The sequence below is a fragment of the Hirundo rustica genome, chromosome 1 (genome assembly GCF_015227805.2).
Source record: "Hirundo rustica isolate bHirRus1 chromosome 1, bHirRus1.pri.v3, whole genome shotgun sequence".
Classification (NCBI taxonomy): Eukaryota; Metazoa; Chordata; class Aves; order Passeriformes; family Hirundinidae; genus Hirundo; species Hirundo rustica.
This window is the reverse complement of record NC_053450.1, coordinates 90,299,181-90,314,443: the sequence shown is the minus strand read 5'-3', so window position 1 is coordinate 90,314,443 and position 15,263 is coordinate 90,299,181. Positions and strand designations below refer to the sequence as shown.

General features: G+C 40.3%; 1 protein-coding gene across 10 annotated transcripts in view; it reads right to left on the bottom strand.

Annotated features, from left to right (window-relative positions):
- The window catches only part of PHACTR1 (phosphatase and actin regulator 1), a 305,882-nt gene that overhangs the window by 112,894 nt on the left and 177,725 nt on the right, over positions 1-15,263 (bottom strand). For all 10 annotated transcript variants that reach the window (XM_058421581.1, XM_040077353.1, XM_058421584.1 and 7 more), the window contains one exon: positions 9,435-9,599. In XM_058421581.1, the coding sequence (XP_058277564.1) occupies positions 9,435-9,599 (165 nt within the window). The remainder of the gene's footprint in view (positions 1-9,434; positions 9,600-15,263) is intronic.

Sequence of the window (15,263 nt, the reverse complement as noted above, 5' to 3'; positions counted from 1 at the left end):
GTGTTTGCAACGAGATTGGGGTGGGTTAGCAGCAGAATTTGGAAGAGAACACAACAGCTTTCTCTCTTCAAATGTTCTAATCACCACCTTGGACTTCCTTTGCCCAGTCCCTCAGGCAGTCCAAGCAGCCAGGTGCAGCTTTCACCAAACAGAGCCTCTAGAACCCATCTCCTGTGACACCTCAGGTTGTCTGATCTACTCTTTCCTGCACATTAGCTCTGTGTCGGCTTACATGGGTGCTCAGGAAGAGCAATCTGCATCAGTAATTCAAGGAGGATCACCAATGCCACATCAAACACTTACGTGGACATTTTAATTCAGAACTAAATTTGCCCTAATGAATTAAAATAAAATGAAAGAGTTTATGAACTGCATAAATATCCAGACAAGGGTTTATGATGCAACTAATCTGTTTCATATTTTTGGTTTAAATAATTCAAGTTACAATGTATAAACAAGCCCTAGAATAAACAAGACTTAGACCAAGGTTTCTATGAAACTGTTCTTCATCAAGCTGTATTTTATTTCCAATTCATAATCTGTGTTTTCCTATTAAACCTCTGTATATCGAGCAATTCAGTTTCTCTTTCTAGCGACTATTTATTATTCCTCAACATACTAGCCTAAGCATCCCTAGAAAGAGCTCATGAAGCGAATGGTGTTGTCTGGGTGATTGCCATCCATGTTTCAGATCCCCTCAGACCTGGAATTCTCATTTCTACTGCCAATAACCTATACATCTAACTGTATGTGCCTTTTTAATGCAGCTCATGGACATGGAAATAAAGGGCAAATACCATGATTAAAAAGTTCCAGCAGATTAGACCCACTGGGCTGCATGCTCACATGACCATACCAACCCATTTCTCAATCACAACACGGGTCACATGTCACAGCAGGACTCGCTCGAGGTACTGCCATGCTGGCCTCAGAGATTCCTGCTTCATTTCCCCGCTGTGGGAAACACCAAGCGAGAGCAAAAGAGTATTCCAGGAATAAAACTTCCTCAACAGCACTTCTCAGTGAAAGCATCATTGTGAAGACCAATTTCCTCATGGCTTCCTGTCACTGTGAAATGTTGTGATTTTCTCCTGTGTCTTTATAAAGGCAGTGCAAACCCAAAGAACAAAAGCCAGTGGTCTGAGAAATACTAATTAATATCCATGCTTCACATGCAATCTAAAAATAAAATGCAGCTTCAACAGTTTTTTTTTTTGTTAAATGAAATAATTCTAAAATAACCTGTAAGGGCACAGTCCAGTGAAGACCCTCCATTCATGAGTCATGGCAATAGAAGCTGAGGATATATAACAGCTTTTTACACAAGAATGAACTAATTCCAAATATACATCTTCTCTCCCCACAGCCAGATAGTCCGTTATTGCTGTTTTGTTGCTGAAACACTTAAAATATTTCCAGTGGAGCTTCTTCTCTAAAACATATACCATGAAGAAGCTTATGTTATGAACAGCATCTATTTTCAATTGCCACAATTTGTACTTTTTCTAATGGATTAATTGTATTATATTATTTTAACATGACTGCACTGTTGTAGAATTATGTTGCAGCATTACAATTTGGGTGGCCTCATATAATCTTCATGCAGCAGCTGGAATTGTAATTAGCATAAAAACCAAACAGCCTCATTAAACATCTCTTTCCTGTAAGAAGAGACACATTTAGAGGCTTCGTTTCACACGTTCCATTACAGCTGGGATGGGGCTACAACAATCCCCAAACACATTTTTCAGCCCAGCTAAGCAAAGCCCACTTTTTAAACCCTGGAAACGTTCTGCAGCAGATCTCAGGAAGACACAGTAATACTGCTCTGTAGTGGAATACATGCTCCCAGGGGAGTGATTGTTTCCTCCATTTTTGAACTAGGACCTTCCAGTTGTCAATTCAAGTAAAAAAATACACAACTGCTTTCGCTGCCTTGTAGAAATCAGATCTGCAAATTCTGAATGCATGTCCATTCTTTTTAATCTCCTTAAAATGACAAATCTGAAAACACTGACAATTTAAAATAACAGCAACAGAGAAGCAAACATCAGCCATCACTTTCCCTTGCTATTAAGTTTCTTCTGCCACCCTAATCTTTAGGCTGTTTATCTAATTGTGAGGCTGAAAATGACCACTGTCTTTAAAAATCTCTGTGAATCCTTGGTTCCACAGCAGTAAGCAGATACGCAAGATAGTTTTGTTCCTTTTATTGAATAGCAAAAAATGAATTTTTAAAAAAGTTGTCTCCAGTTTTGCATGAATTCTGGTACATTTTTCTAGCCAATTTCTCAAAAGGCATTAAGAATAATATCAGTGTTATAAGTCAAGTTATATGCAGCCCTAGAATTTTTTTTGACTTTCAAAATTCAGAATACAATAAGCGTGCAGTTTTGGATCAATGAAAAAAATAGAACTGTGTATGGATTTTAATTTTTATTCAGTCCTTGAATGCAAGCAGTGTAATACTTCAACAGACCTAAGATACAAAAGTTTTCCTGTCTACCAGGACATTTTATATTTGAAATTCAGGTTTTTAACGATACTAAGTAATACCTAGTTCAAATTTCAAACAGAAATGTAAATTTGCATAAAAACTCTTCCAAGATTCATGTAGAAAACACTGAAATATAATGACCTTTTTTTTTTTTTACTTTTCTTCATGTAAAAATATTCACTTCATTCAATGTGCATTCAGGAACAGCCCAAGTTCCTGCAAAATGCTACTTTTCTTCAGACAATGAAGAATCTTGTGCTTCCCCCAAAAAATCACAACAGAGTGAACATAGCAGCCCTTTCTAACTCTGCAAAGTACTCTGTACTGCTGGTTTTTAATAAAACCAGAGCTCTTTTTTCACAAATTTGGACTTAGTTTTACAACAGTGCTATTTTTCTCTCTTCTCCCAAAATCTTGGAAATTACCAGTGACTTTTAGCAATGCTTTAATACTGTATGAAGTGCTCCAGCACAGCAAAAATACCTGGTTTGGACCAGCATCCATTTCACCTGCTCGCTGTTTCACTTCAAAAGGGCCCCTGAGGGTTTTACATAGAAGCGTTAACAGGTTTCGTCATGGAGGAGAACAGGAAGGACTCTGAGGTATTTCAGGCTTCAGGGTGGCTTCAGATCCAGCACCCTGGAGGGGACACCCAGCTCCCTCTCTGAGCACTGATTCAGAATTCTGAATTACATTTCCAAGTCGTCAGAATATGAGTGTCAGGCAAGAAAAAAAACATAGTTACTTCTGTTCTCCATATCTAAACCTAGAGACAGTCTGGCTTGAAAATATAAGAGGGATTGTAACTGAAATATTGATACCTTTCACATGGGATCACAGCAGATATTAAATAAAACTCAGAAGAACAAAATGGGACCATAAAGTGCTTTAAACCAGTTATCCTTGTTAGACAAGCATCCAAACAAACCCATTCCTTTCAATGCAAATAGAACCTCTGCAGACAGACATCAATAACCTGCCACTTGGGAAAACCACACCACGTCTCTCACCCCAGAAGTATGGACAGCAGTGAGGGCAGGCCTGTCTGCAGCCTGTGCTTCTCCTTCATTTCCCCAGGCAAAGGTCTCACTGAAATAGCATGACCAGTTTAATACCCTAAGGGTTTTACACGAAAAGAACACAAGAGGCAATTACTGGCAAAGCAGAGGGTTTAAGAGAAGCACTGGCAACATATAATTGAATTTCACCCAACTGGAATATTCTGGAAAGAAAGGTTCAAAATATTTACCTGTTGTAGTTAGAAATAATCAGCAGCAGGAATCAAATGATCTGAGTATGGTTTATGAATAACAGTTTCTTTAATTGAACAGCTTTACCACATTTTGTTTTCTTCTTGTTATTCATCAGAAACACTGAAAAATCCTTGCCCGTAAGTGTTGCCAATTTAAGCAATCCCCTCTACTGACTGGGAGACTTACATAAACACACTGACATATGATTTTTTAATACAGTATCTTTTTTTAAAAAAAAAATCTAGTTGGAAAAACCAAAGCACCAAGACTTAACAAGTGGAAAAAAAATATTCAGGCACAAAATTAATATGTTTTAAAGCAGTTTTTGGGAGCGAGGCAGCTAAAGGTTGGATGATTCAACTTTGTTGTGGCTCACTTATTATCTTTAAATGGCATGAGTGAGAGTGAAAGCAAATGGAAGCCCATGCTATGCCCTCCCCGAAAAGTAAACGGAAAAAATCCACATGCTCTCTTTTGTGGCATTGTCTACACTACTTGGCTTAAATCTTTAGATCCAGAGTGCAGACCTCATCTATTCCTATTTGACAGACTGACTGCCAGCAAGAGAAGATTGTCATCCTCTGTACAGAAAACAATTAAAAGACTCTTAAAGCCCATAGGCAGCAGATCAATCCACAAACCTGCTCTGAATGTCCTTTTTCCCCAAGCCAACTGACGATGCTTGGCTCACAATGGTTTGCCTTTTGGCTCTTCTGATATTCTGGTCTACTTCAGCCCCAGTCCTTACATTTTCCAACTCTCCAGTTCTACACCTTGAGATAGATTCTTGAACACCAATCTCTATAATTTTACCTAAGCCAATAGAGCCTTAAATGAAACAGGAGCAGATCTTCCCTATTCTCAGGAGGGTACCCCAAGCATGAGGCTAGAAAGTCCAGCCATGTCTTCCTGCGGTCACAGAACAGGATGTGGCTCACTTAGCTCACCCACGGGTTTGGGGATGGGAACAGTGGCACCAGAGGACTGATATGTGGTCACTGCCCTGTGGAGAAGGATTCTAAGTATTCCTACGAAGGGAAATGGGGACACAAATAAAAGGAGGTTTCAGCTTACCTAGGAAGAAAGGCTGAGTTCAAAAGATTTCCTTTTCTCTCTAGTATTACAAGTTGTCTCTATACTTGGCAACAGAGCTGCTGAGGAGCTTTCTTCTGACACGGGTTTTCTCTGCTCGTTGTACAGGCTACCGGTGGACCTAGTCCAAACACTGATGAATCCTTTGCTCTCCTACAGATGAGCTTTCTTTACACCCCTTAATTCTTCACCATTTCCACTTTTCTTTTGTCATTCCAACTAGTGTCCTCAATTACAAGTTACATGCTTCTCCCTTTTGCCTAAGCACTACAATTCAGGAAGCAAGGATGGCGGAAGACAGACGCACCAATTCTTTAAAATGAAGGTCACCAGAAATGGAAAATGACAAAACAAGACATTTTTCTCTACTCAAACTCCTCCAAGCAGCTGAAACACTTTTTTCTGAAAGGTTGCAAACAGTTGGCTTTTGATGAAAGTAGTGATAAAAAACCTTCAATAATATTTCAAGTAAGTGCAGAATCTATTTCCCCTACAGCTTCTGTATTTCAGAAACAGTTCCTTCTCCAAAATATCTCCAGGAAATGACATTTCAGCATGCGTACAGTACTGCAATAAAACAGCAACATACCCAGGAACATTTTTCAAGTTCACAGCAAGGCGAGCAGAAGATCAAGTTATTAAAAAAATGACAAAGGTCTAGCAAAAGAGACAGTCAGCTTGCTCTCTTGCTATCTGCTTTGCTGATTCCCAGAGAGCCCAGTGTGGCTTTTAAAACTTTGACCAGTTTTCTAGAGCCATCCAAGCTGCATCCAGCCAAGGAAATGTGCTTGGGAATAGAAAAATTCTCTTTCCTCCTGGCTTCTTCTGCTGTGAGACTGCTCCTTGTCAGCTGCAAGAAACCATGCTCTCAACAGATAGAATCTTGCCATTTAGAAGTTTGCCTGTTCTCCCAACTCTATAATACTTCTCATGTTGTTGAGGGAGCCTTGGCCCTGCACAGAAATAAAGGTCTCCATGCTTCATGTAAAAATTTTGCCTAAGTTTAAAAAACATACAGCATATCTTTGACTGTGGCATGAATAACAGTGTGGCAGAGTTTGGTTTCTTTGTCTAACTCCCTGCATATGGAACTTCAGTGTCCGGAGAGTTTATGTTGTACTGTGGGGATCTCATCACCCATAAAGGAACTTTCAATATGATGTTCTGAGATAAAATGATTTGCAGACCTGACACTGAAAACCACTTTGTGCTTTTGGTGGGAATTTCACTTCTCTCCAGGAGGAGAGTTACTGTGAGAATTAACTTGTTTCTGCTCCTGCTGTGGTACACTGGTGGCCCTCACAGCGTGTTAACTCCCTGTTTTTCTGAGATTATGCCTAGCCAAAGCCCATCTTTCATTCACAGTGCACATTGTTTACATCTCCTTAACACACCACCTTCCAGCAGAAGGGGTTGCTCAGATCAAATCCAATGGCTCATCTGGTGCTTCCCATCTGCAATCTTTTCCACCTGCTCCGGCTGCTTTATGAAATACCTAATGATCATCTCACAGAGAGACCAGCTGTGAGGCAAAGGCATGAGATGTCTGCATCAAACCCATGACTCTTACCATTGTTACCAAGTCAGCATCAAGGCAATATCAGACTTTGGACCTTACTGGAATGTCACTGCAGGGATATTAAGCCCAACATAGCCTATAAACATATAAACTCTATGAAACATGAACATCCTTTTGACCTTCTGCTTCTAAGTGACAATACAATAAGAAAAATGGAGTATGGGGGACTTATTATGCTCAAATATCACAATTTGAGTATTGATGTGCTGAGAAGAGTCATATATAATGAGCATAACACTGAGGTCCTCCATCAATCAAATTACATACTGTCTTACCTTAGGCAATTACCAGGCGTCCAAAAATAACTTTTCCTATTACCTGAAAGGTTTTTTTGCTCATTGATTGCTGAACTGTATTTTAAAACATTCATCTCTGAATAAATAAGCAGAGCTTTTAGTCCAATAATTATATGGATACAAAATATTAGCACCTGGAAATAACAAGAAAAAGGCAATCTTTCAACCTTATATAGAATCAGCCTGATTCTCTCTTTCTTTCTGTCCTCTCCCAGAGAAGAATCCCCAATTTCAGAGGAAATTTCATCAGATTAGGCCATGTGTTTTGACCCTTACTACTTTTGACATTAAAAATGACTGAGTCCATTGTTGCAGCAAATAATGGCCTAATAAAATACTTGTATTAGTATCTATTTTTTCAAAATTAGTGATGCTCTATGCAGGTGGGAAAATTTGGGTGCATGCCTGTAGGCCACTAATGGGAATGCTTTTTTCCCAAGTGCCACATTTATCAGTGCACTAGAAGAAAATACTTGTATTATGAAGTTTCATGCTGGCTCTCATTATGCCATCTCACAAGCTTGTCCTTTGATTTGTTATAAAGATTAAATATATTTTCTCAGTGAGATCAAAGGTACTAGACCAGAGGTCATGGAAATGCTGGTAGAAAAACTCTAGTTTTCCATGTGTCAAATCTTTTTTACTATACATCCAAGGTTCAACCAATGCTTCTTAATTACTGGGAGGTCTTGTAAGGTACTGGTGGATTCCCAGGGTCAGGGATGATGGAAACTGTGAGGTCCCAGCTCTCGCACAGTCCAGGAGTAAATCTCTATCCCTGCCTTCTACAGAGTGCTTAGCAAATTTGACATCCTTGTCAATTTTACTGCAGTTAGTAGCAGGGGAGCTGACAGGAATACAAATTTTGCAGAGCAGCTGCAGGATACTGTTAACTTACTAGAAATGAAAATTTTCCTAAAAAAAAGAGAAAGGTATTGAACTCAACTGAGATCAAACCCAGTACTGTGACTGACAAATGTTTCTGGAGACCCAGCTTTCACCTTGGTTTTTCAGACACTGAACTCACTCTTACTAGGGGAGAAGATATGCTGGCATGTCTGGTAAAACTTCCAATTCCGCTGAGAAGTGAAAATACCTGTTTTCAGTCTGGTTTTAATCACTGTGTACTTTACAAATATTTTGGAAAATAATGGGGCAAATCAAAGCAATACTTCTTGTAATGCCCAGAGTGGACTATGGAGCCATAGTCCATCCAGCTTCAAACCAGTCTGTCTAACCACAGCAGTATGCAGCTCAGCCTCATCAGCTGGAGCTTTAGAAACCATAAAAATCAACCATAGGCAAGCTTTGGCAACCCATGGTACCTCATGAACAGCCACGATTATTCTTCTAGTTTTAACCAACCAAGCCAGCATGCTGAAACTAGATTCAAAGTAGTTATCACCATAGTGTCCACAAATTCCTAAGAGCTACATGGTTTTCATGGAAATCCTGCTACACTACACTATGGTTATGACTGATGTAAAACATGAAAGACAAGTCTTTTGTTTTGCAGAAAGATGTCATTTTTGGTGACAATAGCTTGTCAGCTGTCAACTCAAAAAATACAATCATCACTCAGAGTGGTATAGCCATCTATTCCAGTTCATTAGTTTTTGGCTGACGAATCAGAAAGCAGTCTACACAGCACACAGCAAAGAACTCAATCAGGTACAAACTTATTCTGCATTTAAACTCATTCAAGAATCACACTTAGTTAAATGAGATGTCTCACCCCATTGTGGGCCATTTTCAGGAGTACAGGATTTGGGGTGCCACAGGTACACCCACATGGTGCCTAAAAGCTTCTACTGCGTAATACAGAGCAGAAAAGTAACTGGATTGTAACTCAGGCCTCTTCTGGCACTCGAAGGAACAAGATTCTCACTGTCTTCTTTCTAATTCTAGTGAGAACAATAAGAAATCTGGAGAAACTCCAGATAATCACTTCTCACAGATAATCCATGCTAAAGACTTGCAGAACCAAATGTAGTAATTATTGACCATCATGAAAGAATGAAGAAAAGAAACCTTCTAAATAGATTGCAAAGCTTTCACCACATGCATCAGTGCCTGGATCTGGGATTCTTGCTCAGACCAATTTACAATTACAAACCCATGTTTTTTCAGTTTTCCATATATTTTTTTAAATGACAAAGGGTATTGGACTAGAAGTGTGAGAAAGCAATGGCAAAAGGAGGGGTGTGGCAGGAACTGAGATTCAGTTTTCTCAAAAAATCAAGGGACACATCATTCCTGCCCAATGGAATGAATAATTTCTGGTTATGCAAGTTACTCAATACAACAGCAACTTCTTTATCCTATATTTTCCTCCTTTATTAGCACTCACAGGAGCTTAAATGTGGTTAGATTGACCACTAGCATTATCTTTTCATACTGTTTTTTCCATTATTCATAACCTGCTGAATCAATATTCAAAGGTTTCTTCTGGGTCAGGCTCTAGCTCTGGTGGCAGAACCTGAAAATACAGCTTTGGTGAGCTGCTGCTTTAATTGTAGTGCACCCAAGGTGTTGCTTTAGGTTTTCTAAAGAAAAAGTTGACAACAAAGTTAAAGATCTCCTCTTAGAATCTGATTAATTTCTCCAATCCAAGCCTCAAGAATTGAAATACATAAAAACTGAGGCTGTATTACAAAGTTTCAGCCTTGATGATCAAAAAGTTCCAGATTAGTAAACCGACCCCATGCTACTGTTACCTGCTGAAGTATGCTTAAATTTTTCACTCTTCTTCTTCCTCCATTTCCACGGCTTAAAAAGTCTCCCGAGAGTGGCAAATTTGCTCCTTCTTCTGATTGGAGGTGTGTGAGTCCCAGGTACCAGAGAATCTGAACGCATTGCAGCCAGTCTTTCCACCTCTTCAGCTGCAATTTCAGCAAGAAAAAGAGAAAAAGACAAGGAAAGTAGGAAGTGAAATAAATGCTTTAATAAGTTATCAGAAAACCACACAGATGGCCAAATTTTTTCATGAACACAGACAAGAGCAACAAAAGGAAGAAGTTGTAGTCCTTCTTATTTTAACATTTTTTTTTAGTGAAATTGTTAATCTACTGTAAAGAACAGTAGTAACAGTAAGATTTAAAAGGAATATGGGTTATTATGTTATAAAAGTCATTACTTTTAACAAATTGTTCTACATCTCTCTAGACAGCTGACAGTTCAGCCATCAGCCATTCCTGGGCTATGACAGAGTGTGACAGAGACTGGGGAAGAGAAAGCTCAAAAAAAAAGGATGCAATATAATTTAAAAGAAATAAGGGTTGTTTTTTTTTTTTTTTTGTTTTTTTTTTAATTGCAATGGAAAGAGACATTTCCTTTAATTAATATTTATTAAGAGCAAGGACCCTAATAAATAATGACCCTTTGGTACCATTACTGTGTCCATTAAAATTGCTTGGGTTACAAAAATGGGCTACTGACGCATCTCTCTCTCTCCCGGAGCCTTGGCTCCGTGCTTGCCTTGGCTAGCTTGAGAGAGAAACCACGACTGGAAGGAATTTTTCCCTCAGGGTCTTAAAGATCCCAGAGGCTGCAAACTTATTCCTGCAGAGAGAGCAGGTCCCCCTCGATGACAAAAGGAAAGAGTCTGCCCTTGGTCTGGGGGGAAACCATGGCTTTATTCAGTCTCTGGTCCTGCCCCCGCAGGGTCAGGAGCCCAGTACTGTCCCCGTCCCTGTCCTCGTCCCAAGAGAGGGATTTCCATGTGCTTTCCTGGCTTTTATCCAGGGGGAAGGGGCTAGAGGCAGGGACAAGCCACTACACAGTCAGGGATAAGGTGGGAGTGGAACAGAGTTGGATTACATTCCAATGTGGGAGAATGGGAGGGGAGAAGGAGCAGGGACAAACCTCATGATACATGGTGGCAAAGAAGAAACCATTACAAAACCCAATATAAAAATGAAATACAATATAAACCCAGATAATGCACTACAAGAGGCCAATTTCCTAGTGAGAGGGTGCTAAAAAAATCATAGCATCACAGAATTGTTCAGCATGAAAAAGACCTCTAAAATTGGGTCCAACCATTAACCCAGCACTACCAAGTCCATCCCTAGACCACATCCCCAAGTGCTAGATCTACACATCTTTTAAATCCTTCCAAAGATGGTGACTGCACCACTTCCCTGGCAGCCTGTTCCAATGTTTTACAACCCTTTCCCTGAAGAAATTTGTCCTAATATGCAAGCTAAAAGCTCCCTGGTGCCACTTGATGCCATTTCCTCTAGTCCTACCACTGGTTACCTGGGAGAAGAGGCCAACCCCCATGTGGCTACACCCTCCTTTAGGTGAGAGAGCAATAAGGTTCCCCCTGAGCCTCCTTTTCTCCAGGCTGCCTCAGATATTCATTATAAGACCTGTACTCCAGAACCTTTACCAGCCCTTCTTCAGCACCCCAGTGTCTTTCTTGTAGTGACTAACCCAAGTCTAGTCCCAATTTTCTGCCCACTCAAGGCCCTCTAATTCTTATGCTTAGCTTTTAACATTTAAACTTTTAATTTTGGGTTTTAATACAGTCCCCACTTACAGCTGAATTCCCTTGAAGGGGATAGATGTTTTCACTGAGCTTCTGTTCTTATGATTTCACTTATCTCTAACCTTTACCCTATAATACATCATGATAGTCTCAATACTGGAAAGAACAAAACAAAACAAAACAAAAAAACCCTGAAGAAATTGAATTACCCTTCCTGCCTGAGGAGAACAAGAGAAGTCTGGGGATGGTCACTTGATGTAGTTATATTGCATGGACCCTGTCTCACATATGCAAGGCAAAATTTATGCTGATAGTTTTGGGAAATAACATCTCTGTCATTAGAGGCACAGAGAGAGGAAAGCCAGGACCACAAAGAAAACACCAACAGAGGGAAGGTACCAGCAGCAAGAGAGGTTGTCTCTGTGTCACAGCTGCCAGGGATGAAAGAGGGTCTCCCTGCCTTGGGCTAAAGCATGCAGCTCTCTCCCTAAAAAAACCATCTGCATAGTTCAGTCAGCACACAAGTGGGGGTTTTGTGTGTGGTTTGTTGCTGTTGTTGTTGGGTTTTTTGTTTGTTTGTTTGTTTGTTTGTTTTAAAGGGATACTATTTCCAGACTTGTGTTGTAATGTGACACTGCCACTAACACTGATTTGAGTGGTTTAAAGACAGGAAGCAGATTGTCACCTCTCCTGCTCTGAAGTAAACAGCCCAGTGTTTCTATTCACCTCTAGTATTTTAAATATTAACCTCAGGCATGAATATGGGCTCAGGAATCTCAGCAAGAACACTGCTTTGAAGGGATGAGCACGCCCACTCCACACTGACAGAATCAGCAGAGATTTTGGCTGGCGAATTCTTACATATCTCAATGGAAATTTTTTTGAGGCTTTAAGTGAGCCGAATTTAGGTTGGTTTTCATGGGAACAGCCAGAGAGGCATTTCTAACACAAAGGAGGTTTCATGATCAGAACTCCAACTGAACTACTATTTGAGTCCCTCAGGTTTTTGCAAGAAGGTTGGTTATTTTGTTATTGCTCTTTTGTTGGTTTTGAATCTTAACATGCAACATAATCCTTCTTCCTGTAAAGTATTAATGCCAGATACAGCTGCCTGTAACTTTCCAAAGAAGAAAAAGCTAGCCAGCAAGATAGACTGAGCCCAGATATTTCTGTAGAAATGGTGACTCTTTGGGGTAATGGAGAGAAAGACAGATATCCCCGAGAACATCTCTTTTCAATTTAAAGCGGAGGGAACAAAAGATAATCCGTCCAAAGCATTTAATTCTGTTCCAGCTCTTTGTGCCTGACTGCCTGGAGAAATACCTTCTTATCCAAAGAACCCATTACAAGCCTCTGTCCTGTACAGGGGCTGGGACATGCTGTATCAAGGCTGGGAATTGCCTGGCTATGCTGAATAAACCATATGAGTAAAAAGAAGATGAAATCAGACATTTCCTTATACTTTCTGATTTTACTGGAACCTGCTAGACCTCAAAGACCAGCATAGGGTACAGACCACTGCCCTCTATATGCAGATCCAAAGAAACCACTCCTTTTCCCCTTCCTCTATTTTTGAGATGCCTCTAGTTCAAGCACACAATATCCCACTGTGTTCCACTGCTGTGGTTTTTTAGAGATGCTGCTAAAAGTAATGGGCTGGTATTGTCTTTGGTGTCTTATTTGGGGGATACAGGAAGTGGCCCATTGAGCAAACTGGGAATGACATGCTACTGCTGCTGCTGAATTAGGCTTCCCGCTAATAAACCTACAGCTGAAATGTATTGAAATTCCTCTTGCTGCTCACCCTCTCTCCTTTTCACCATCACTGAGACAAGATCTCTGCTACCCAGGTACCTTTGTTATGAAATCTCTGAGCTGCAATAACTTCTCTTTGCTAGCTGTGCTGAGGCCATTTCCTGGAGAATTGATACCCCTTAAAGACACACACCTTTCACAACATACACACAACTCCATCCCACACCAGCTGCACTCTCACTGCCCCTGTGGAAGCTTTTCCCCACTCATGGTAAATGAGTATGGATTTACAGTCAGGCAAAACTAACATTGGAGTAAAAAAGAATTTACCCAAAGGTTTGGTTCACTGAAAGCCAAACACAGTGTCAAAACCATTTCCATATTTTGACTGCTCTTCCCTAAACTTCAGTATTGTCTCTGTGCCACAGATCTGTGGCCTCAGAGTCCTGCAGTACCTGGCATCGGTCATGAAAGTGTTCCTTCTCCTTCATCCTGTCCAAACACACACACAGTTCCAAGCTAATGCAAGTAACAGCTCTTTTTCCTTCTCATTCGCATTTCTCAGAAGGATGTGATTTTTTTTCATGAGAAATGCTCTCAAGAGCCCTGCTAATTCAAAGCATAATAATCACTGGCTAGGAATAAACCACATTAGCATAAAGCCATGACAATTTTAATACAGCAAGAATAAAAGCAGACCACGATGTAAGAAGCAAATGCCAGAATTCTGTGCTCTTCTCTGCTGCTGCATCTTTTGCTCAAGTTGGCCAGATTTCTCTGCCTTTTTGGCTCACAATAACTATTGACTGGCTGTGGGCTGCGACACCCACTGCTGACAGCAGGCTCCGTAGGCTGATTTCACACCTTTGCTGTTCCCAAAAAAGCTGGTACTGGCAGGAATGGAAAGTAACCCAGACCTTGCACTCTTTTTCTGGTTTTTTTGCCTTCAAAGAGGAAAGCAGTCCCAGCAGTCCCAGCCTGATCAGTCTGCTGAACTGGGAGAGGGAAATGCTGTGTGCATTAGTACCTGTAGTCACACTGCTGAGATCTCACCTTGATGCTGGTGCCACAAATGTGATGTTTATGGGTTACAGGTGCTGCTGATACTCAGTGTTTTTGGGTACTTGTTCTGATTTTTTTCAAGGAAATGACAGATCTTTCTGAGACACAAAGAAATACTGGGACCTGCACTTAGAGAAAGAGGATGATGCGCTTCCCTCCCACTTTCTTTTGTCCAAGCTGTCATTCCAGAGCTAGCAATGGGGAAACAAAACCTGAGTGTTTTTCATAGGCTGTTCGGCTGTGAGACAGCTCTCAAGATTTTACTGTAATTCTTAATACTCCTGAAGTTCATATAGACTTTATATAGGGCTTAAGCAAGACTAGGGGTTTTAATGAAAAAAACAAACTGAAGTACTTTGCAACCAAGTAATATAAGAAATCCAAAAAACCCATTACATGTTTGAAATATATTGCAAAGAAAAGAAGAGGCCAGGTCAGGTTGCCATATTGGACTGATTCTGTATGTTCTTACGATGTTCCCTTTCAGGAGGGTGGTAATTTCCAGAAAGTCCAGTAAGAGACAACATAATGGTCACCTACTTTTTGGATTTGAGAAGCATAGCACGTAAAACAAAGGTCCTCCCAAAGACAACATAAACTTGGGAAGTTTTCCTGGAGAATGACAGCCAGTTTTGTCATTCCCACCACTGTCTGGGAATCACTTCTATCAATGTTGCTGATATGCAATACCTTAACATCCAGCTTCCATTTTAGAAAAAACCCCACTATTACTGCATTTGGGTACACAGGGAAATTTCATTGCTGATAGCTGAAGCCCACCCATCCCACCGGTGGTCTTTAATATTACCTTCCTCACTGGAAATCACACCAAGTTCTTTCTCAGACCTTTTACTTCACAAAGTTAGATTTAAAGTATTCCTAGGAAGCTCCAGTGGCTACTTTGTGTTTTCTGTTATATTTGCACAAATCAGTAGTAACAGGCTGAAAATATCTTGGCCCTAAAGATGCAATTAACTAAATGTGTCATAATATTCAATGAAAAGAACTCTGTATAAATAAAACCCCCAACGTAATACTACTCATTGCCAATCCACACCCAACCAGTCTTTATTCTGCAAATGAGTTTCCAACAAGCTCCTGTTGCAAAGTTTCTTTTGAACTCGCACCCCAAATATCCTTCACTTCAGACTGCATGGACATTATTCTAGCAGCTTTGTTCACCACAAGATGCAGACACACCATATGTCTTTTTGAAATGACAGGAAACTCGAACAAC